The sequence below is a fragment of the Centroberyx gerrardi genome, chromosome 5 (genome assembly GCF_048128805.1).
Source record: "Centroberyx gerrardi isolate f3 chromosome 5, fCenGer3.hap1.cur.20231027, whole genome shotgun sequence".
Classification (NCBI taxonomy): Eukaryota; Metazoa; Chordata; class Actinopteri; order Beryciformes; family Berycidae; genus Centroberyx; species Centroberyx gerrardi.
Window position 1 is genome coordinate 9,864,041 of NC_136001.1, and position 25,199 is coordinate 9,889,239.

General features: G+C 40.5%; 1 protein-coding gene across 1 annotated transcript in view; it reads right to left on the minus strand.

The window, feature by feature from the left end:
• rnf123 (ring finger protein 123) overlaps nucleotides 1-25,199 on the minus strand; it is a 148,242-nt gene that overhangs the window by 94,704 nt on the left and 28,339 nt on the right. Inside the window, exons 25-34 of the mRNA XM_078283673.1 lie at nucleotides 18,920-19,003; nucleotides 18,388-18,495; nucleotides 18,016-18,193; nucleotides 16,688-16,762; nucleotides 13,401-13,488; nucleotides 12,061-12,148; nucleotides 10,987-11,071; nucleotides 6,911-7,050; nucleotides 4,775-4,831; nucleotides 3,407-3,538 (exon numbers count right to left, since the gene is read on the minus strand). Coding sequence (XP_078139799.1) covers nucleotides 3,407-3,538; nucleotides 4,775-4,831; nucleotides 6,911-7,050; nucleotides 10,987-11,071; nucleotides 12,061-12,148; nucleotides 13,401-13,488; nucleotides 16,688-16,762; nucleotides 18,016-18,193; nucleotides 18,388-18,495; nucleotides 18,920-19,003 — 1,035 coding nt within the window. The remainder of the gene's footprint in view (nucleotides 1-3,406; nucleotides 3,539-4,774; nucleotides 4,832-6,910; nucleotides 7,051-10,986; nucleotides 11,072-12,060; nucleotides 12,149-13,400; nucleotides 13,489-16,687; nucleotides 16,763-18,015; nucleotides 18,194-18,387; nucleotides 18,496-18,919; nucleotides 19,004-25,199) is intronic.

Sequence of the window (25,199 nt, forward strand, 5' to 3'; positions counted from 1 at the left end):
TGTCACCAAAAACAAAAAACAAGAATTTGGGGGATTACCACTTTTAAGTTACTGTACACACCAACCTTCATACACATTGAAAAACATGAAAAACATTTTAGTGATTTAGATCATGTTCTTCTCAAGAGCGACTTAAAATAAGGGAGCACACAGGCATTTAGTGTCTTGCTCAAGTACTATTCAAAAGGACACACATTGGAAGAATTGAACCTGCAACCTTTAAATTATCAAGTTTTCTCTCTAAACACTAGACCAACATTGCTTGCATCACCAAAATAGCTTAGTCCTCAACTTTGCTTGCTAGTCAAATGACACGGCACGCTTTTTCTTGGATGAATGAATGAATTAATGTGTGTATGTATGTGTGCATGTGCAGTAACGTGTAGACATGTTACTATGTGTGTATGAATGGATGTACGGCTGACTGAATGCATTTAGCAAGAGTGATTGTCAGAGGAAAAGGTAAGAACAGGAATAAGAGAGCGAGAAAGCAGTTTGAAGGGTGTGAAGGGTGGAAAGGTTTAGTGTGTGAGTCAGACAGTGGGAGGGTGGGATGGACGATAACTGGGAGGGAGGGAAATGTGGATGGATGGAAGGATTGATGGATGGAGGGAGGAAGAAGGGGAGGAAATTACTGAGTAGACAATCAGGTGCTGATGATGGAGGTAAAAAGAAAGAGCGAGGGGGGGTGAAAGTGTGATTGAGTGGAAGGCTGAAATCAGGCACTTTATTAGTAGAAGAGCAAACCGTGTTTCCCCACACGCACACACAGAATGATACACTAACACACACACAGACACATGAATGAACATACACACACACACAGCACAGGGAGGAACTAACGTAGAATGATGACTCAAAATATAGGTTAAAAATGAATGGTACAACAGTAGAGGCAAAGAGCACAAATTCCATGAATGTAATGTAATTAACCAAAAAAAAAAAAACTGAAAATGTTTCATAAAATATAAAGTTTGATTGATTGATTGATTGATTGATTGATTAAAAGAAGTGGTTTTCATTGATTGGGTGACCAAGTTAAAAAAGCTAACAAAGCAATGAGAGTGAGCAAGATCGATAGATAGATAAACAGACAACAGACATGTACATACAGACAGAGAGAGAGAGAGAGAGAGAGAGAAAGAGAGAGAGAGAGACAGAGAGAGAGAGAGAGTCAGAGAGAGAGAGACTAACAAGGCAACAGTAAACGTGTCGTCGCCCATGAATGATGTAGACCGCTCTGGGCCAATCAGTAATAAATACATCACCTTGTTTTGACATGTAAATTTAGCGCTCCTCTTGGACCTGTCAGTGTAATTTTGAAAATGACAAAAAGCTGTAGTGAGAGGCATAAATTCCCCAAGTTTCGTCTAAATCCGATCAGCGGTGTCTGAGATATCTTGTCTGACTCATGGAGGAACGAATGAGTGATGAGGCGCCCCCAGGGCCCAATCAGTGTAATTTTGAAAGTGCCTCGACACAGTGGTGTGATGCATCATTTCCCCAAGTTTTGTCACAATCCGATCAGCGGTGACTGAGATATCACATGTGACAGATGCACAAACAGAGCGAGGTGATCAATAAGGGGTGGTCAGGTAAGCAAGACTCTGAAATTAATATGAGCTGTGTGTCTACAAAACCTGAAATTGCCAAAAAAATAACATCCTAGAGAGAGAGAGAGAGAGAGAGAGAGAGAGAGAGAGAGAGAGAGAGAGAGAGAGAGAGTGTGTGTGTGTGTGTGTGTGTGTGTGTATGTAGTGTAATGTAGAGCAGTCTTCAAGTACAGCAGCCACTGGCTGCTTCTCAGATGTAGCTCTCAATTACTAGCTGATTGCAGCTAGGAGCAACACAGCACTCACAGAGCAGTGCACACACAAACGCACACACACACACACAAACACACAGATAAGATTAACACATCCTTCTAAAGACCATGAAAACAAGTCTTGGCCGCAAGGTCCTGCGAAATAGGATTCTTAAGAATTAAGCAGCGTCCCATTCTAGGACCTCTAATGAGTTTGACAGGATCCCAGCAACCTTCATTATAAAATTATTGCCCATTAACAATCTAGTGCGGTACACTTGGAAGCCCTTTTATTGCTTGTGCGTGCGTGTGTGTGTGTGTGTGTGTGTGCGTGCGTGCGTGTGTGAGTGTGGATCTGAATGCATTTGTGTCCTCCGGCCGTTGCTGTATTGTTGACCTCACTGACAAACTTCTCCTACCCTTCTGAGCTCATTCCTAACACTTAACAGGGAGGTTAACAATAACTTGAAGGAAAGGAGAGAGCTGAACAATAAGCCCAGCAACCCCTGATGACTCAGCACTTTCTGCCCTCTCTCTAAAGACGGGGACACATTCAAAGATTTTTCCAATCATAAGCGACAATGAAAAGATGGAGCGCCGCACATTTTACAACTGAAATTTAAGCAGTTATGATTTTTCGTGGTACGCCTGCACTCGCAAGAACGTATTTTTCTGCGATATTCTGATACCAAAAACAAACACGCAGCCCATACAGCTTGCAGCAATTGTGGTTTGTGCTGCAATCTGCACCAAAAAAAGAGGGAGAAGACATTCATGTTTCTTTTTTTTCCAGCTCAGCTATCGTGCACGTTGGATCTTGTGTTTACACTTCTGTATTTTTCCCCCTCTTCCTTTGTCTGTCGCAGACTCAATTTTTTTTTTCAAGTCAGGAACTCATGGGGAAAACATTCATTTTAATACTGCTGCTATATCAACACAAATCTCCATCAGGTTGTGAAGTGTTGATGCTAGGAAGGAGAAAGGTCCAGAGAGCTGAGGCATATTGATGAATTTAGTTGCTCAATTTGAATTTTAAAAAATGCAAGTATTTTCAAGGCCATAAATTCATTTTCAAAAACTTTCAAGGCATTATTTTATTTTTCTTAAATCCACAACCTTTCAAGTTTTTTCAAGGCCCGTGGGAACCCTGTTCCTAGTGATTAAGGAGACCACCCTTCAACCAGGGGACCTTCAAGCCCGAATGTTGGCAAGCATCTGCCCAGCTGAAGTGTCCTTGAGCTGCCTCCCAGTGGCCCACCCAAGGTTTCTTCCATTTTTTTTTCCTAACAAGGTTTTTTTTCTTGGGAGTTTTTCCTTGTATGCATTGAGGGTCTAAGGCTGGTGGTGCCAGGTAGGTTAAGCTATGTAGAGTAAGTAGGCTGTTATGTCTTACTAAAATCTGTGTTTGTGCTTGTGTGTTCCTGATATTTGTCCTTCATCATTCTGTTCGATGATTGATTGTTGATCAGTTAGATCTAGGTAGGCTCCTTCTCTGTAAAGTCCTTTGAGACATGCATATGATAAAGGGCTATATAAATAAACAAACTTGAACTTGTATAAAGAATCACATTATGATAAATATCATTCCTGGTCTGAACTGACCTGAGCCAATCGTCTGAGGAGTAGCTCTGCAGAGGGGCGGGACCAGTCCAGAAAGATCTCTGGTACCAGGGTCACGGTCATCTCCAGCACACGCAGCAGGCTGACTGACAGGTCAAAACACGTTGCACACACCTAGGGCAAGGATTGGGAGACTGTCAGGTTTTGCATAATAAATCAATGGAAGGGCTGACTTTATGTGAAAAAGGCAAGCCTAAGCACACAATTAGGGCACGCAGTGAAAGGTTGATTCAAGTGTTACCTCAGTAAACAACTCATTAAGCTGATATGAGACCAGTGCAGTTTAATCTCATGGGCTGGAGGTACTGTGCAAAATCAATATGTGAAAAGCTCCATTAATGGACAGGGAAGGGATTTTTTACTCCGCTTCCTTAACTTTTTTTTTTATTAAATCATCAATTTCCCAGTGAAACAAATTAGTTGAGTTAATGAGGAGAACAACCCAAAGACTACATGGAGATGAGGACAATTGATTTCTACCATATAGCTGATGCATAACTTATTAAACAATTTATTTTATTATTATTATTATTTTTATTTTTCCTCCAAATGAATTGCATTTTTGAGGGGCTAAAGGTGCTCGAAAACTCACCAAACTTTGCATATGCGTCAGAAGTGGTGAAAAATTATATATTTTATGGGTCTTGTGCATGGGTGTGGCAAAATGGCTTGATAGCGCCCCCTAGAAAATTTCAACGAAGTAGCCCTCGCGGTACATTTCAGCTACATGTACGAAATGTGGTAGGCACATGTAACATCCCAAGACTTAAAAAAAAGTCTATTGATGCCATGACCTAAACCCAACAGGAAGTCAGCCATTTTTTATTTATTGTGACATTTTGGTGCATTTTTTGCCATTTACAGGGGTCATACTTTAACGAACTCCTAACAAAATAATAATAATAATAATAATTCCTTGCATTACAATAGGGCTTTGCACCGGTCGGTGCTCGGGCCCTAATTATTTAAATTCAAACTCATTGGTGACAAGCAGTTAGCATCTCATATCTCCTATCCTGGACAGTTTTTCACATATTGATATCAGGACACATCATGTGGCTGGTACTATTGGTTCACCATCATTCCACTCACAGGATCTCTGATCTGTTCATACGATGTATAATTTTAAAAAGTTGGCTGGCTATACAGAGGGTCAACTTTGCCATACTGCCTATATGGGTAGTTTCTAAGCTTAACCTCTGACCCAAATGAGATATTTACTTTCTCATCATCAGCCCAGGCTAGTTAAAGCCTGGCACTGAGGATGAAGCAATGCTGCTCATACAAAGGAGATCCACTGAACTATCAGTCCTGACTCATAGTTTAAGAAACCAGAGCTGAGACACATACCTTAAGCTGGCGCGTGTCCACAAAATTTCTCTCTGGACGCTCTGCAGCCTGTTGGATCTGGTAGAGGAAGAGGAGATCAAAAGGTAGAGAAGAATGGAGAAGGGGGAGAATGGAAAGGAAGAAGGGAAGTGATAGCAAGGGACAGAAAAAAAAAGATATATGCCTCAGATACTAATTCATATGTATCTGCGGCCACAGAAGGCTACAGTGCAAAAACTGAATTTTTAAAAAACAAAGTTTAACTTTCCAGTCTATAATTGCAGCATAGAATCCATGTTCAATAGCATAATAGACAGGCAGGCAGAGCTTCATAGGACACTTGTGAAGTCCTGAAATGAAACTACTGCAAAATAATGAATCCACCCTGAAACATAGCTTAAGGTGAGATCAATTCTGAGGGCTTTTAAAACCCTGTTCTTTATCCATTAGCTGGTTGAGTAGCTCTCTGGAGCTCCCTTGCTGCTGACTAATTCTTAGTCTGTTCAGCCTTCCTGTGGAGCTGAAACCAAGTCAGCAAGCAAATTAGTTTACCAGTCAGTCAACCTGACAACCAACCAGTCCAGCAGCCAATCAAACTGCCAGCCAGCCCCGGTAAGTTTTATTTTGATTATTTTTCCCCTCGACAGAACAATGTTGTTTGGGCTTTCTGCCATGGCAGGGTGCCCAATATACTTTTAAGAACACTGGATTCAGAAAGTTGAATTTGAAAAGACACATTTTCAACCAAAAAAAAGATTTCATAAACGTACACTCCTAACAGTGTAGGCAGTGTCTATGAAAAGCTGTCCACTGTGCGTCACTGACGGAATGGAAAATAGTAATGCTGAATGTATACGAGGTGCTGAAAATACTAGACACCCCTGAAGGACTATGAGCAATTAGAATACTAAATTATGCTAAGTTTGGTGATTTATAGGACATTAGTCATCTTGCTCCGCTGACTGATTCAGGCTGGAGCATAATCAAGGATCATGAGGCTGCAACATAAATGGGACTGGGACATTTCGCTGAAACCCAGAATAATCACAGAACATGGGGAAACAATGAGCAAATCTTTAATTCTTTTTAAATGTTGCCTGCTTTAGTGTCTTTGATACTAATACTGTGGTAGATGTAAGTTACAGGCTCTGTATAGCTCAATGGGTAGGGCATGGTACTAACACTGCTGGTGTCAGGGGTTTGATTGTGAATGGAGTTGCCCATGTAAAAAATGTATGTACTCGCAGTATTTTAAGGTAATTTCAACCAGTTGGCACAGTATATGACATAGCAGAGCCTTAGGGATAGATCTAGGCACTATTCCAGTGGCCTGAATGTTCATTATATAATTTGGTTAAAACCTTGGTTAATATGGTTCAAGTATTATCCCCCATGAGAGTGCATAAACACTCCAATATTTGTTTTCTATTTTTACCTGCAAAATGTCACTAACTTTTGTTTTTAATTATGAACTGTGATTTGTGATGCTTCTGCCTGTCACTAGCAATATAATCCAATAGTAATCTGCACATAATTGGGTTTATTTAAAATTTAGGTATAGCATTGGTCGTTTTTGACATGCATAACCCTGTTTAAGTTCAGGAACCGTCAGAAACCAACAATGCCTGGCCAAATTGCCAGTGCTGATGTCATTCACTTTTGCTTTGCCTCCTATTACAGATCTCAGTGGTTGTAGTTGGAGAGTCATGCTTCTACAAGACGATGAACTAGAGAGAGTATTGTTTTTGTCTAGTTATCTTTTGCAGGAGATTGAAAACACCTGGTGGTCACTACAGATTCCAGGGAATGTTCAGATAAGAATGCTTCAGTGTTGGAGTCATGTCAAGATGAGGGGCTAAAAGGGCCTTAAAGTGAAATATCACTTTAAAGCCATCTTAGCTTCTTGATCATGTTTAATAAATTGGGGCTTTGCTCTGAAGAACAGCATTAATTGGAACCAATTTACCTAGAGAGAAAAGGCCCCTGCCTTTAATTAGTGCCATTCTCAGAGGCACATCTTTTTACCCCCTGGTCCAGGAACTTGGAGACCAGTTGAGTTAGTTGAATTTCAAACCTGATTATTATCTTGCTAAAAGGCACACTGATACCCAGGAGCTCCACGTCTGCAATGCCTTGCTCAGAGGCACTTCGTCTTACCTCTTGGATCATGCCAATGAACTCAGAGAAGGCCCAGTTGAGCTGGTTGAGGACACTGTTGAGGAAGGAGGCGGCCATGTCTTTGTCCATACTCAGCAGTTCTGCCATGTGTCTCTGCAGCAGCAATGATGGACAGGGTTCTAAACCAATCAGATGAGGGTATACAGGTCAATTAACAGTCGACACAGAGGATACTGGAAAGTGAATGTCTTTGTCCTGACTCAGCAGCTTCACTATTTGTCTGTGGAGCAGCAGAGATGGACGGGGACTTAAATCAAACACAGGATTGGGTACAGGTAAAAGTCCATTTAGAGGAGAGGATACTGGTTGGGGATGAACCAAGGAAATAATCTCAGAAGGAAGAATGATGAATGATGAGTGGATCACGTTTTTATGGGACGTAACAGAGGCCCTGGCCTAGGGTGGGATGACATATGCATAGTGCCATGTTTTTACAATGAAATGCATGAAAGCAAGGGAGATGAGACAAGGGAAGACAAGGTGAGAGGAAAGGAGTAGATGAAATAAACAAAAGAAGAAAAGAACAGAACAGAAAAAAGCAGAAAAGCATAAAGAAAAGAAAAGAAGATGAAGAGATGAAAAAAAGGTTTGTGTAAGATGGGTTAAAGAAGGGGAGGAGAGTGGAAGACGATATAAGATGATAGGGGAAAAAGAAAGGAGAAGCAAAGAGGAAAAAAATGATTAGGTAGGAATGCGTTGAGAGAGGATATAGCACAAACCCATTAGTCTCAATAACGCTGAGCTGAGAACCAATCATGTGTCAGGACTTAGAGACAGAGCTTTAACCTTTGCCTGTAATTATGGGCTGCTGAGACAATACTTTTCCCTGCTATAGAGTCCACAGGGATTGTGTTGAGAGAGATTACTAGGAGAAGAGAAACAGCTGGATGATAGAGGACGAAAGGGAAAGAAAATGAAAGAGAGAAGACAGAGGCAGCAAAAGGATGAGGTGAGGCTAGGGGAGGAAAGTAAGAGAGAGAGGGGAGGAGAGAAAGGGATGACAGAGAGGAGAGGAAAGAAGAAGAAAGGGAAAGGAGAGAGTGGGAAAGCAAAGAAAGGGAACACACAAGGGGAAGGAAGAGGATGAGAAGGAGGAAGAATGAGGGAAGGGTATGGAGGAGAAGAGGGAATGCTCTGTAGCACTCCAATCCCCTCTGGGAGCTGTGATGGGAACGCTGTGGAGTCAAGTGTTCATTAAGTCTAATAATCTCCCTCTTGTCTTCCTGCTTTCTCCTCTCTGCCCTCTGTCTCTCCTCCCTCCCCTCTGGTTCTCCCTCTGCTTGGAAGCATGGGACAACCAGAGACTTTAACCTACAGATAAAACCAGAAACGTAGAGCTAGGTAGGAAGAAAAGATGGTAGAGTAGTGTGGTACATGGTTGTCCCCTTTCCGTACACTCCTATCCAAACCACATTATTCATGTTATGACTCATGATTTATGTCATTTTTTGGCTGTCTCTGCTATCAAAAGAAAGTAGTAAGTAAAAAAAAGTTTTTAAAAAAGTAGTAAGAACTGACAGGTATAAAGAGAGAATGGTAACAACGATAGTGAACTTGCCAAGTATCCAAGCACCAGGATCTATAGCGTCGCTCCAAACCTTGTCTATGTTGTGAAACCCTTACACTAGACCTGACATTACAAGCGCATCTGTTATGATTGGTTCAAAATGTCACAGAAAGTCTAATATGATCATAAATGAGGAGGCAAAATACAAACAGCTGCTCATAAAGTAGGCCATTAACACTGACTTTCTTGACATTTGAGCAAAGACTTCAGCTCACTCAACAGCCAGTTGAGAACCAGTAATTTAGAATATGAGGTCTTGGATTAAGATATTACTTTATTGTGGATCTGCCCCATATCTTTCTCTTTCTTTCTGTCTCAGAAAGTTAGTGTGTGTGTGTGTGTTCTCGCACAGAATCAGTATGAGTATTATCCAATTATAATAAATCACTACTTAAGCAGTATGCATATAATAAGGAGGAGGAGAGGGAGGGGAGCTAAGGGCCAGTACACACAAACCACAGGGTCAATTAAAAGGACTGCTGATAATGGGATGTAATATTAGAATAATATCAGCAGAGTGGCACTAACACTACCTGGGTTAGGGGTTCAATTCCCACCGAGATCATACATACTGAAAATGTATGGGCTTACTACTACTTATTTATAATAAGGTGCTTTGAACAAAACTGTGCGCCAAATGGCATTCATTATGGTTATGGTTATGATTATTACCACCAACAAAGATAAAATAAAGCATCAACATGACAGCGATAACACAAAGGGGGGTGAAAATAACTTACTTTGGAAACTAGCAATTGACAAATCCCCTGAAATGCATGCAAATGAGAAGGCACACACATGATAGTCAATTATCATGCAGGAGAGAACAGACAGCAGAAAATCACAATTAAATGGAAAAAGAACAGACAAGCAGAAAACAGGAGGAAACAAAGAGGACAATTAAATGGCAGAGCGTGCTCAAAATAAAATAACCACATTCTAACATATGACCAAATATTTTGTTTGCAAAAATGAGATATATGATCAGGGAAATTGTTTTTCTTTTTTTTTTTCAGGATTTCAGATTTTTTGGAACCACAACATGCAATCAGTTGTAATGTGACATTACTGGTTTTCCTGCACATTAAAATGACAAAGATGCTTTTATGTGAAATGGTCTCCTGCTTTCTCAACACCTAAGAAGGCACACATTTGAAATTTGAATTTACAAACAAAAATTATTGTTGGACTGTAATTCTAACTGTAATCCTTGCATTATGTAATCAGAAAATGTAAGTAACTGCAATCACCCCAGGGTGCTAAAAGTTATACAGTTCATAAGATCAATGAGTGCAGACACTGAAAATGCTGAGATATGAGTTGTTTCTGCCTGTGATTTCACTTTTATCTTCACTATGAGAAAAGATTATTATAGTCAGAAAACATCTGTGACTAATTCAAGTCTGCACTTTGTGTGTGTGTGTGTGTGTGTGTGTGTCCTATATTTAGATTTCCACATGTCTCCTGCTTCCTAAAAATAAATGTTGGTCTTCCTCCCTGCCACCTGCGAAAGCAAACGTGACAAACAACTTCACTGACTCACTGTTTGAGAAGAAATATCATTCACACTCTTCCATAGAACCCCCCCGCCCCCACCCACCCCACCCCTTTCATCTATACATACACACGCTGAAACACACAGGCACATTCACAAACACACAGACAGACACACACACATAAATACATTCACAGGAACACAGACGATGATAACGGAAGTAGTAAAACCAACACAGATGTAGTAAAAATAGGCCTGATGTAGACAGGCAGTCATGGCCTCAAGTTATTTATGGAAATTTATGAAAGAAAACAAGGAAACTAGCCTGAGCCAAGCACACACACACAAAATAAAGAAAATACAGACACGATGACACGATGCATGAGTAGTGTGAGAAAAAGTGGGAGATATATAACAATAGAAAGAGTGAGAGAGAGAAAGCAAGCCAGAGAGACATGAGAGAGAGAGAATGGGAGTAATAAGTGAGAAAGAGCACCGAAGGGAAAGAAAGAGAGAGAAACTGAAAAACATTAATTAATTTTCTCTACCCACTTAATCCTTTTCAGGGTGAACAGATCTTGAGTTTATCGCACACACACACACACACACACACACACACACACACACAGATAGACAGACACACACTCACACCTATGGGCAATTTAGAGTCTCTAATCCACCTGACTTGCCTGTCTTTGTGAATGTGGGAGGAAACTGGGGCACCCACAGGCAACTCATGCACACATGGGAGGAACATGCAAACTCCACACAGAAAAAGCTGGGATCAAGCCCAGCTACTTCTTGTTGGGAGGCGACAGTACTAACCACTAAGCCACCGTGCCTCCCTGAAAAAAGAAAGATAGACGGAGAGAAAAAGCAGGAGATAGAGGGAGAATAGCCAGAGAGAAAGAAAGACAAAAAAAGAGAGGAACAGAAACTGAGACAGACAGAGAGAGGGAGAGAGAGGGAGAGAGAGAGAGAGATAGCACCTACTCTGTAGACTAGGGAGGTTGGCGTCCTCAGGTTTGGTTTTCAGCAGGTGAGGCAGACGGGTGTATCTGTAGCCAAAGCCACAGCCCTGGAAGACATAGAACACATAGAACACATGAAGCACAGACTGCTGTTTATATGCAAGATACCATATACAAAAGCACTGTACTGCTACGCTACATGCATCTTCCACAGATAATCCAGCTGAGCCAAAAGATTGTGTGTGTGTGTGTGTGTGTGTGTGTGTGTGTGTTCTTGCATGTCTGCATGTGCATGTGCATACTGTATGTGTGTAAATGGTATGTGCAAGGCTGTGTGCTCGCATGTGACTGTGTATGCCAGTGTGTGTACCAGGGTAAGATTTTAACATTTTCTCTCCAGAGGGCATTTCTTTGCCGCCTTGATATGATTTTCGGGGGGATGTAGGTCCTTTTTGGTGGCAATTTTATTCAACTATGAAATAATACATTTCCATTGCACATTGCATATACCATTTGTATCACTAAGATTTGTTTTAACTTGTTTCCCACTGCTGGAAGCTAGCAGAAGGCCTTACAAAAGAGGATGCAGCAGTTTTCTTCACTCTCTGTCCCCAACCAGCCCATCTTCCACCCCTCAATTGTTAAGTATTTTCCGATATCGGTTGTTTTATTTATTTTTTTTGCTGATGCAGTGGTTTGTGTGGGGTTGGCATTTTCTTCTATTGATAGCTGTGTGGTGCCAACATTTTCTACTGCTTCGGGCTGCATGCTCGGTTGTTTTCTGATCAAAAGCCTCTCCATTTTTTTCTCCCAGAATGCACTGAAAAGAAGCCCCCCGGTCATAGGCTCCCACAATTCACCTACAGTGGCCCACGGGGGACAGCACAGTCGCATTCACGTGTGACTACTCAACAAAAAACATGTGAACAGGGTGAGTAGCAAACAAGGGTACTTCTAATTACCAGGGGCATTTTTTGCCTTCTCATTCTTAATTTTACGGACATTTTATGAATTTTCAAGGGCATTTTTTTCCCAGAGCCCCTTTAATTTCTGGCCCTGGTGTGTACAGTGTGTTTCTCTGTGTGTGCATCCTCACCCTCCAGAGTCTGACTAGTATCCAGTTGGTCTGAGCCCAGGGTCTCTGTTCATAAGGAGCCAACAGATTCCTCATCATGGCAACACGTCTGAAACACACAAACGTACATCAATACAAATCACAATCGGCACTCCCTCACTGCCCACAAGGAGTCAATCCATCACCTTCCTTCCTTCTTATGAACTGTATGTTTCCTCCTTCTGTCGGCACTGAGAAAAGTGTGTGCTCCTGTGCACAGGGAACTCATTATATTTGTTTGCTTGAAATCAAGATGGTTTGAATTCTGACACAATTGACAATTGTCTCAACACTGCTTTTCTCACACAATGCTGTATTTTCTCCACATATGCTGCATTTTCTTAGCATTTTTCTCAGGTGTTCCCCAATTAATACATTTTTTTCTCAGCATTTATGTATCTGCTATATGTAATTCCAAGAACACATCAGGAGAAGTGATGTCTTGGTGGAGCCACTTGTGCAATGAAAAATACTTGACAGGTGAGGATTTGAAAAATACTTGTGACTGCTGAGGATTTGAAAAATAATTGTGACTGCTGAGGATTTGAAAAATACTTGTGACTGCTGAGGATTTGAAAAATAATTGTGACTGCTGAGGATTTGAAAAATAATTGTGACTGCTGAGGATTTGAATACTGACTCACGCTGTGCTTTCATGTCTTCCTCTTCCATCTCACTACACTGTAGTATAATGTGACAAAACCTAATGAAACACTTGGGTGGAAGAAGGCGCCAAAAATGGATTGGAAGAGATAAAAGCAGCATCTATTGAATTTGGAGTCATCTGGTGCCACATATCTTATATCCACTGTGTTAATACCATTAACTGCTTTACTAAAAAAAGATAACAGGTTTGAATTGATATTATGTATAAGAGAGGAGTGCTGGCTTTGAATTTGACCCAACCAGATGTCAGTCTCATTGTACAGATTTTACAGAAGAAAGAAAGAAAGAAAGAAAGAAAGAAAGAAAGAAAGAACAAACAAACGAAAGAAAGAAAGAACAAAAGAAAGAAAGAAAAAAGAAAGAGAAAGAAAGAAAGAAAGAAAGAAAGAAAGAAAGAAAGAAAGAAAGAGAGAGAAACATAAACATAATCTAGAGCAATACTCTTTCTCCGGGAGGCTTAATCAAATTTGGCACTTAACATTACTGTGACCACTGAGCCCAGAACATGAATATTAACTAATGAGAGAATAGCCTGATAATAATATCCAATGAGAAGACCCTGCCTGTGAGTCTAACCAATGAATGACGAGCCTGTCCAATCAGAGAGCGACCCTGAATGGTTAATGACCAATGAGCAGAGGAGGCCAAGTACTCACTGTTCCTCTGGAATCCTCTCCACCGCCCTGAGGGATTGTGGGTAGCAGACGTAACTGGCCAGCGCCTGCATCAGAGAGTCTTTAATATCTGAGATGGGGAGGGAGGAGGACAGAAGGTACAAGACAGAGACAAAGAGAAAGAGACACAGTTTGTTAAAGAGAGAAAAGAAAGAGACAACGAGAGAGACAGAGACAGTTATGAGACAAAAACAGAAACAGAGGCAAAGAAAAAAGAAGATAAGCAAAGAAATTACCCAGAACGGGGGTTATTCAGAGTCATGCTTTTTATATACAACCATTTCAACACATTAGCCAAGGTGAGAGACAGCTTTCTCCATCCACCCACCAGACTTTGGAAAAACATTTGTGAAACCAACCAGGCGCAAAGCTCTGCCCATTAAAAACTCATTTTTTTATTGATTAAAAACATGATGTTTGGGTCACTCCAACCAGCAGGCATGAGAGGCCCAAGAGACAGAAATGTCATGTTTTTAATCTTGCAATAGAAGATGAGTTTTTAATGGAGAGTATGTTGCACTTGATCGCTTCCATAGATTTTCAACGTCTTTAAAGGTAGAACCTCTGCTCTGCTTGTTTGAGCACAAGCTCTCCATTAAAATTTGAAAAATACTTGAAAATGACTTCTATTATTTAAATTAGTCGAGCTGTGCTTGATTTAACTCGTCAGGCAGTTGAACAGCCACATAAAAAATGTAAAGAGCACTTGGAACATGAGCTAAATCAAGTCTTTCTGTTTTTTTCTAGAAGTGGAAATCCACCCTAAAACAGAACAGAGGCCTGTCAAGGAACGTTTGGAGAGTGGTAACTAATAATTACAAGGGACTATTTTGAAGTAACCATACCGCCTCTTCCTCCCTGACAAAACCTGGTGGCTCATTATATTTGATATTCTATTAAATTATCTTTTTCTCCTTTTACTGCACAACTTTCTCCCACAGGTAAAATCTGTAGAACTAAGGCTGCAATATGTGATATCAGTCTAATATTCAAAGCCATTCACCATCAGTGGAACAGCTCCAGGATCATCAAGGGAGCCTTTTCCATCTAGTGTTTATCTTTCAGACTTTTTTATGTTACATGAAAAAGTCTACATGACAAATGTCCATAGGAAGAATATATTATTACTTTTGCTTTAGGGTTGAATTTTACTAACACTTTAATATTCGAAGATTTCTCTCTTTAGGAGAGAGTTGTTCATATTCAAAAATCTACGTAACTGTTAGAACTTAAAGAATAATACGTGTGGTTGATTTTCGCTTTACAATTTAGAAATTTAGTGAGCTGTGATTTTGCCCACATCTCCCACTCACAATTAGACAATTTGTTCGAGCATCTTTGTTGTTATCTGTATTGTTCATGTACGTGACTCAGCACATAATGTTTAGTACATGAAATTTTAAGAACTGGAATCCATAATCAATACATAAACAATGAAATACAGATGCAGTCAAATAAAACGCACAATGAGATACAATGTGGCAAAGATCAGCAAGATTGATTTGACTGGTTTCTAGGGTGATACCTGAGCCAGGCTGAGGCATGATGCAGCAAATATAAAATGACCAGAGAGAGCATTTTACTACACTCTGTAACTCACAGCAAAGTGCTAAAAGCATTATTTTTTGGTTGTTAAAAATCCTTCTGTTATAAAAGGTTATCTTCATGGCCACACTGGGAACTGGGGCCAGCAGGAAGGAGTAAAGAACTTGTAGGAAGTATATTGGTCCAGCGATTGGTCCAGCTTATCTCACACACATACTGGCTTCAGTTTTGCTCTGTGCAACTGGTCACTTTAGACAGTACACCAATATGGACTGTTCCAGGCAAACTGCCTTCTTTGCATATTTTTCACCCTTCCTACCCACACTTTGGCAAGTTTGGTGCATCAGGATTTTCTTGAGGAGCCTGGGTGGACCGAGGTAACTCACGGCCATTCAGATTGAGAGACTCTTTGATTAGAAACTAGGTGATTGATTACCCGAGCTTGATCGTGACAGACGGGGTCACAGCCTCCTGGTGCTCCCAGTAGCTTACAAATACCAATCTGACAGAGTATTGAGAGCTGATAGTAAGAAACCAAACAGGGTGAGTAGATAAATAAGAACAGAGCACACACAGACACGCATGCATGCACATAAACCTAACTAAACACACACACACACATTCGCACACAAATGCACACACAGACACAAATGCATACACACAAATACATACACAAACTCCGAACCCACACACAAAAACAAGCACACAGTTGCATAAACACATGACCAACCCATTATCTGTTTGGCATCAAACACCTAATCAAAATCCATCTGAAGTACCATGAGAATTCACAGTCTGAAAAGACGAATTAATATCATAGCCACAGAGAGTAGCCCTTTGCCATGAGTTAACAATGAAAAAGACCAGTTGAAAAAGGCTGGCATACTCTCACTTGTGAGAAAATAATACAACCTACTCTAAATTCTACAGGGTATATATGACATAGGGTATATATGTTTGTCTGAAACTGAGACATACAAAAACAAACTGACACATAAAACAGCAACTGTATTTGGGATAGCACAAGTTAAGACAGTTGTACAATATGCTAGTGTTGATTACTGTATTTCAAAGTAAAAGAGTTATAACTCCAGGGAAGACAAAAAGTGCAAGCAGTGCAAATACATTTCCTCTACATTCTCCTCTTGATTTAAACTAAAAAAAATAATAATTATGCCTTTACTTGTGAAATTACTCCAAAGGAAAAATGTGAGCAGCCGCCAGCTATATAATCAGATACAGAACTTCCCCATTAAAGAAATAGCTAGCTACATATTAGCCTGGTGTTGCTGGGAGAAATGCAGCAGCAATAGTAGGTTCTTCTACTGTGGTCCAATTATCCTACAGATGAGGATGGATACCATATTAGGACCAAGACCGGTATAGAATTTGAAAGGGAGAAAGTGGGATATAGACATGAAAGGCAGAAAAAGGAGATACAGACAAAAAGGTGGAAGAAATGAAGAGAAAGGCAGAAAGAGAAAAGAGGGGAACAAAGAAATAGAGACAGAAAGAGAGAATATATATAGAAAATAATATAGAAAATAAACAAGAAGGAGAGACAGGAGAGAGATGATTTTGCGTACAAACATTATCAAGAAAGAAGTGAGACAGAAGCCTTTAGGGCAGGAAGGAGGAATGCTCCACCATTACAGCACACACACACACACACACACGTGCGCGCACACACAATATGTGTCTTTGAGTGTGTTTGTGTGTCTCACCTGTTCCAACAATGCGTGGGTCTGCAAAGTGCTTAGCGAGGATAGCAGCTAGTTGAGTCAGGGTTTCTTCGTAGCCTGAAGGTATAAAAAAAGAGTGAGTTAGGCTACATACACAAATGGAGTTTTGCTTGCGTGCGAAAAAGATATAAGACATGTTGATGTTCACCTGACAGAACAAAGTCGACCTAGATTCTACTTTAGTACACACTTAAAACACAAGTTGCATATGAGATGCAAAGTCTGACAGAGGAAAATGAGGATGCATTGTTCCAATGAAAACAACAACTAGCACACTAAATATACTTGGAGGAGCTTTCCAAGACCTGTACACATTTGTTGTTGCTTTGCTGCAATTTTTGTAGTTTATTAGTTAGTGAGACATTATTACCAGATGGTTTAATCATAATACTGGCAGGCCTGGAGGAGTTCTAGTAAGGTAGTAACTTGTTTGGTTAGCTAATTAATTATTTATTATTGGGACTTGTTGGGATTTGTTGTTTGGGTACAATAGTGATCAGTACATAATAACAGACTATAAAAAGGCCTTCTTAAACCCACCTGATCAATAAATTATAGTCTGTTCTGCTTTTATGTCACCATTTTATTCTCTTGTTTTTAAGACTGTTTAGGATCCTTGTTTACTCTTTTTTAGTTGCTTTTATACTGTTTGTTTGTTTTTGTTTTTTTGTTTAAACTTGTTTGTATGCCTTCCATATGCAATGCATCAATCCTGGACATGAGTTCAAATTTCTGAGACATTATCATTCAGCTGTTTTTAAAGGCAGAAAATCGTAATTTTCCTGCACGCCATCGGATGAAATTGAACACCCGGCTGGACTTCTGGCTCCACCCCAATCAATATGGTGCAATACCAAAGGTCTTGAGGTACTATTGCGTTGAGTGCAAAAATCTGATCCAAGTATAGAATTGTTGCCGCCCCCAACTACAGATGGATGGATCCATCAGTACAAGGACCGCTATCCAGCACATTTTCAAACTTGTACTAGTCGGAACCAGCTGTGTGGCTGAGCTTGCACTGATTTTCTTTCATTATTCTCCTATTTTAGAACACTTTTCAAGTTTGTTCATATTTAATACTTAGAAGTTTGAGATACTGTTTCTTATATTTAGTAATGTACATAGCCATATTCCTATTGTAGTTTTCACTTGTAATCTTGTTATTCACTGAGCCATAGTCTACAACTAGTGGTTGGTTGGTTGGTTAGTAAACTAGTGCTGCTTGGTAATCTTGGTAGCTTGTTCATTGGATTGGTGGCTAGTTATACAGACAGGTAGGGTATTAGCGATAAGTAGTTACTCTGTATTACCTGGTAGTTCCTCCATGCTGTTTGCAGGGCTAAAGTAGTTCTTGAGTGCACTGTATGCATTCATGGCTACATTGAGGTAGAACTCTGGAGCAAAGGCAAACAAGGAGCCGGTGTTGTCCGCATGTTCAATGGTCCGGATACACACACGGAGCAGCCAGTACACATCCAACATCTTCTCCTACAGAGAGAAAGAGGTAGATAGACATAGATGGGAAGAGTGAGAGAGAGAGAGAGAGAGAGAGAAACAAAGAGCAAGAGATCAAGTGAGAGACAGATTGTAAGTGACAAGACTTAATAACTCAAACACAGGACACACATACACGTAAACACATACACATAGGTACACACACATGCATTCAGAGGCTAAATCACCTTGGAGTAGATGGTGGCGTTGATCCAGGCCAGTCTCCTACTGAGGTGGTTGAGCTTCTCAGCAAAAACCTTCTGGCTTTTCTGGAGCTCTTCCAGAATGTCTGGTCTCTGAGGGAACAACGGAAAGCCATAGTGTACAGTCTTGATATGGCTGTTTCATTGAGGGCCTTTCCACATCATATAGGTAACACACAAGCTATCCAGGTGATCTCTATGCCTGCTACTGTAGCATTACAAAGTTCCTATGTTTTTTTTTTTTTGTTGTTAGACAGTGGAGACAGGAAAATGTGTGGAAGTCGATACGTCTGTAATCATTACAGGCATAAAATAAGTAAATAAATTCTACCCTTCTTCCCTCCATTTTAGTCATTAATTCATGCAAGTATTGGTGAATATCGTTGTATCTAACACTAGATAGTATACTTTCACTGATAACGATAAATGCTCAAGTGCCACTGAGCAAGGCACTTAACTCCAAGAAACCCCGAAGAAAGAAGATTATAACAAGCAAAGAAAATAATATTGAGCTTACTCTTGCAGGGCATCGTGCTATCTTCTCCTCCGTGTCCTTCAGCGCCACAGCGTACTCATGGACATCATCTGACACCACCACCATCTGGGAGGAGAAAGAGAGACACAGATATAAGGGTTCCTACACATTTTCCATTTCAGTATTATGTACTTGGAGATCTGATCTGACTTTCTTGACTGTATTTGGACATTTTCTTCAGTGTTCATTTTTTTGAACACTGATAGTGAATGGGCATTATGATGGTCAACAAAGTTACTCTATATCTTAAGATTATTCTTTACAACAACTTCTATCACAATAGGTGAAATTAACATGGGGCTAGTACTGCATAAAACGTGTACTTATACATGTTGGCAATAACACTGTTTTTTCTATACTATTCTGTACTATTGTGCAATTTTCAATTTTTAAGAGTGTCCAATTTATTTTCAGTCATTCTTTCACTGTCCCTTTGCAGTGTATGAGGTCCTGTTTTCCTTGTAGCATGTCACTCATAGATGTCACTATGAACTCTGAAATGCTGTTGTCAATTATGTGTCTGCAGAAATTGTATCAAGACAAATTCCTGTTCATATACTGAACTTCATTTCATATGATTCAGATTCCAACTCTGATAAATCATGTCCTTACTCTCTGCTCATCACCAGGCTTCTGTATGCTACAGTAGACACAGGTCAATTGGATGTATAAAAGGCTAAAACAACCATTAAATTAAATTAAATACACATTTATCAATTGGTAGCAGAAAGAGTTTTTCTGGGTAAATAAAACACTGAATCCAATCGATTTTTGTCCACACACAATGATACAATCCTTGTCTACTCAAGCTGTCAGAATGCTCCATTAAACAGAATATATCCAGCGTATAGACTGAACAGAAAACATCAATACTGTTTGTCGAACCCAATATTGAACGGCTTTTTACAAAGAAGAGAATATAATGGTTTTCTTTCTTCTTTCCAGTTTACTGATCTATATATTGTACTTGGCAAGATCCATTTGAAACAGCTCATCACGACAGTAAGACTACATGGTGAGCAATCAAATGGCAGGAAAAGCATTGCCTGTAGAGTAAAAAGACACATTTCCTTAAAACATCGATCTGTGAGTTTCCAAATACTGCCAGCGCCATTGCACCACATGACATTATGGATACCAGCATGGAACTAGGAAGGCTGAGACACTTTCAGCACTTGCGGATTGTATCTTTAAATTAGAGAGAGGACATGGCAATAACAGAGAGGTCAAGAGGTCTGATGCTCACAAAGGGCAATTTCTGTTTCAGCACTGGACCAGACTATGGGAGGATTACTTAAAGATGAGAAGAAAAACAAGACAGATAAAACAATCATAGAAGCACATACAGAGACAGCAGGGATGTGATTAGGACAACGAAACAGCAGGAAAAAAAAGAAGAAAAAAAAATCAGTAACACAGTAATCGCCCTTTAGGAACGAACGGGTGTTATGTGTACAAAATCCAAGTGGAAATCACATCAGAGAGAAAGACTTCACACAGAAGTGCATGTATGCATGATATGTGCCCACACACCCATGCATACACACATCCTTTAAATACCCCAGGCTCTAGCTGTACTATAAGCGCGGCAATTTCTCAGTGTGACAGGAGTGACCCTTCACTCCTGCCTTACAGATCCAGGAAAGGGCATTTATGAAGGTATTTTAGTAGCAAAACACCTGACAACTTGCAGATGAATTTACACAGAAAATTTGGCCAGGGTGATGGAAAATACTTACACAGGAGGATATCTTGACAACATTGTGAGGTTTTTAAACAGCTCTTCTGATTGCACACTCACCTCCCCACCCTTACTCCCTAGATCTCTGCTTGCAGTGTCTTGAAGCCACAGTCTACAAATCGGTTTTGCACCAAATGCTCCATAATTGTAGCAAAAGTAAGAGCGCTATTTGCCGTTTGTGATGCTCAAGACGGCATCTGAGAGGCTGCAATGGCAGATTCGAGAAGCTGTAAACACCGAGTTGTACTTGTACTACAAAAATATATTCAAGAACAAATAAATAAATAAATAAATGTGAGAAAATTTTGTTTTGCAACAAAAATACTTCCTGTAGAAAGCTTCATAGCATTATACAGGAATGGCTTTCAACCCCATTCAGAAATTCCATTTGCACTTCAGCAGGGCAGCCCAAGCCAAGGCTTTCCATTGCAGTGCCAAGAAGAGATCAGAGGTTGGCAATATAGAAAAGAGCTTAACAGAACACCAACTGGTTTGCAACAAGACCGGTTTGCAGCACCCAACACCAAGGCCACAGCAGTAGTGGCTTTGGTCAGTTTCACTCACCCCCCCCCCCTTATGTACTCTAATCCAAATTTGTACAACTACAGAGTTGGAGCAGACAATATGCTAGGCTATAGAGATTTGGAATGACTAAGAAGAATGACTACCAAGGCAAAGAATGAATAGGAAGAATGTAAAAAGATAATTTCTCTTACGCACTCCCACATCATGATGTGTGGATAAGTTCTCTTACCCTCTTACAGCCTTTGTATGTACACAGCTGTTTACTTAAATGTACAATCTCCTAATTTAGAAAAGACTTCCCACATTACTGTTATCAGTAACCGTTACTGGGAAAGCAGTGAACCACTTGCTACATTCCAATTCCACAAGAAAAATATTTTGTTCTGCTAAACATCACTATAAGCCAAGCCCTTTTTTTGCTTAGACAGTTAACAAAATAGTCAACAAGGAGGAGAGTAGAGAAGAGAAGAGAAGAGAAAAGAAGAGAAGAGAAGAGAAGAGAAGAGAAGAGAAGAGAAGAGAAGAGAAGAGAAGAGAAACAAAACAATGAATCACAAAAGCTCTGTATTGCTATAGGCTGTTGGTCTCTAATATCCTTTATATGTTCATAACTGTATGTAAACTGTTTGTATAGACTTAATTTGATTTTAAATACTCCTGCCTAAATCAATAACCTTTCCAACACCTACAGCCTGTAGAGAATGCAGCAGCAAGAATTTTAACTGGTGCTAGCTGAAGAAATCACATCACCCTATTTCTGGCATCACTTCACTGGTTATTCTTTAGTTTCAGAGTTGACTTTAAAATTTTGTTTGTCACTTTAAAAACATAGATAGCCTTCCAAAGCCAGGATGACAAGTTCTGCTTTTCTGTATGTACACTGAATGATTTCCCATCAAACAGCAATAACATGTTAACACTGACTCATCTTAATAGATCTGGGTAAACAACTCGCTACATCCTATTCCCACAAACATACACACACCCATTCCCATTTCTCATATTCAAGAGAACAAGGTCTTTGAAGGTCCTTATGTCTCCTTTTAACATAGTAGGTTTTCTTTACTTACTCGCCAAGTGTAGCTGATTTTTTCCTTTGCTACAGAACAGGGTACAGGTTAAGGTGTACGCACAACACCTTTTATTCTTTTATTCATTTGAGAATTCCCCGATAAAACTACAGTGCTTAATGCATTGGCCTTTCACTTATCCACATATATAGGAATCAATGACTTCCTTGACCAAGGAAGGAGTCCAATCATGTGCCATGGCGGCCCAAATGTATGCAGGTTTACATTTCATTTCTAACACTACACTAGCTGACTTTACAAATTATCACAACTTCAAAAAGAGAAGGGGTAACTACTTAGTTAAATGTAAGCCTGCCTACACTTGGCCTTCAATGGCACATGATTGGACATCAGAGGTTAACGGGCCACACCTCACTCACTGATTGGCCACACCAGCAGCTGTTGCCAATCAGCCATCAATTGGCAGGTTTGGAGGATCCTTTATAAGGAGCGCATGGACATCAAAGAAGTATAGCAGGGGCATCCTTGAGGAAAACATTTGTTCTAACTTCAGCTGCATCTCAACAAAACAAAATGGTTGCACTTAATGAATTCTCCTTGAGGTAAGTTATTTAATGCACTGACTTGATGATTTTTGAGTTGTCTTTTTCTAAATTGGTTGGATTTAACTTGAATATCTCTGCAGGATGTTTTGGATTTCATACCTGTTGATTGGCAGTGTTGCATCTTTTCCTGTGCCTAAAGGTAAGACTCGAAATTAATCACTTTTTTGTTTAACTCTACAAAATGCAATGAGTTTAGGAGGTCTATCATGAACAAAACAGCTAGCTTTTTAGTACAAGCCTTAAATTCAATCTCATTCCTTTCCCCAGACTCAAACAATCCTCTGCCAGAATCTGGTTTCTCAAGTAGTAGCTATGGTATGGGTGAGTCTGCCAGCAGCTTCGCTCATCCCAGCAGGCATACTTATGCTGGTGCTCAGGATGAAGGCTACAATGTCCCTCAGGCTAGTGCATATGAAAGTGAGGCTAGTCTGCTAGCTGGCAGCTATTATGGCCCAAATGTTGGTGGGTATTATGACGCCAGCTATTTCGGGGTTAAGGAAGGGCAAGACGGCAGTTCGGCAGCCACTGCGTATGATGCCACCAGCTTTGTTTCTGGATATGGTGCCGGCGGTTACGGCAGTGTGGCTTACAACGAAGTCCCAGAGACCAGTGAGGGAGATGGGGAGGAGAGCAATGAGAAGGAGATCCCTGAGGCTGTTTTCAGTGACGTGTCTGATCTGGAGCCAGTCTACTCATTCAGCTCCCGCTCAAGATACCAGCATGGCAGAACTACCTACTCCAAGACTACCTACACCCCTGGCGAGGTCCTGATGCCACCTGTCCTACCAGTCTTCAAAGGCACGAGCAACCCAAGTGCGAGTCTACCAAAACGACCTGTTAACACACCATCGAAAGGTGGCCGCTAAGGATCTTTAAGGTAATGGACTTTACTCTTTATGCCACACACATTTGTTGTTTGATTCAAGTGAACCAATCTTTTCTTTCTTTTCCTAGGTCCCATGTTAAATCTGGCCTGACTCTACTTGATCATCTGCTACTGTATTACTGACCAATAAATCTTTTTGCTCTCACATCTGCTTCTGTCTTAAATTCCAAATTGGGAGGTCACTTATAGACAGCATAACAGTTGGTGTGGTAGTTCACTACTTGGTGTTAATCCAAGGATTGAGTTGGGCTGAACTCTGTCTTGCATGTAACCTTTTTGAAACTGGTGTGGCGCAGGGTTCTCAATCTAGTCCTGAAGTGCCCTCTGTCCTGCAACTTTTAGCCTCAACTACTCTGCACACCTGATTCAATTAAGGTGTCAAATGTGACCCTTGATTGAATCAGGTGTGCAAGAGTAGAGTTGGCGCTAGAAGTTGCAGGACAGGAGGTGGTTGAGGGAAACAGTCTAGATCCATGAGAAGCTCACTGGGACTGAACACCTTTCCTTGACCTGGAAAGGCTTGAGTACTGATAGGTGTTTTTCTAGTTCCCCTGTATTGCTTGCCTCAGTGAACTGTCACCGACAGCTCTTATGTTATCCCATTTTGTAACTTGCTATTTGGGGAGAAAACACAACTTTGGTATTGTTTAAGATCCCATATCATGTAAAACAGGATTTCCCTTGCCTCTTTGATAAAGGAGTTGGATGTACTATCAAAACTCATGTTGGCCAACTAAATCAACAACCCATAATTAGAAAACCAAGCGGTTTGGCTTTCCCTTAACTTTGTGGTGTCAAAGGTACGCTCACTATTTTTGTAACAATGTTTGGGTTTTGGTTTTTTCAAAGCAGGTGTCATTGTTACAGAGTTTCCCCTGCCTCTCGTTGTCTGTGGTCTCACGTTTCACTTTTGAAACCGTTAGCCAATCAGAACAAAGGGGTCGTTAATTTTAATGAACCTTAAAGACACAGCAATAGCCTGTTCTTGGTAAGACTCAGACGCTGGAAAATGAACATGTAAACAGTGTTTTTGGTACATGACACAAACAGCTTTGAATGGACCTCAAGACAAAACACTGGAAAGTGTAGAATATGGGACCTTTAATGGCCAAGAGAGGAGCCTAATTGACTTAAGGATAAACGGCAAGACATGGCCCCCTAAAATCAAAGGACTACAGTTTGACACATGAATGAAAATGTCCACTATGGCTTAGTGCAGACTGCCTGCACAGTTGTCAGCTAACAGGCCAACCCTTGTCATATTATAGTATGACCACTTTTGCTGATGTAAAGGGTCACAGCAGTCTTATTGGTCACTTGGCACAAGGTTGGGGTGCTCTGTTACTCAACTCTTATTGGAGTGAGTGGACAATTTCTCACCACTCCTGTGTTGGCCAAGTAGAGACTCCGTGTATGCACGCACGCGACCACGCAATGACTGACCAATCGCACGTCCATCAGTGTTTATTTCCAC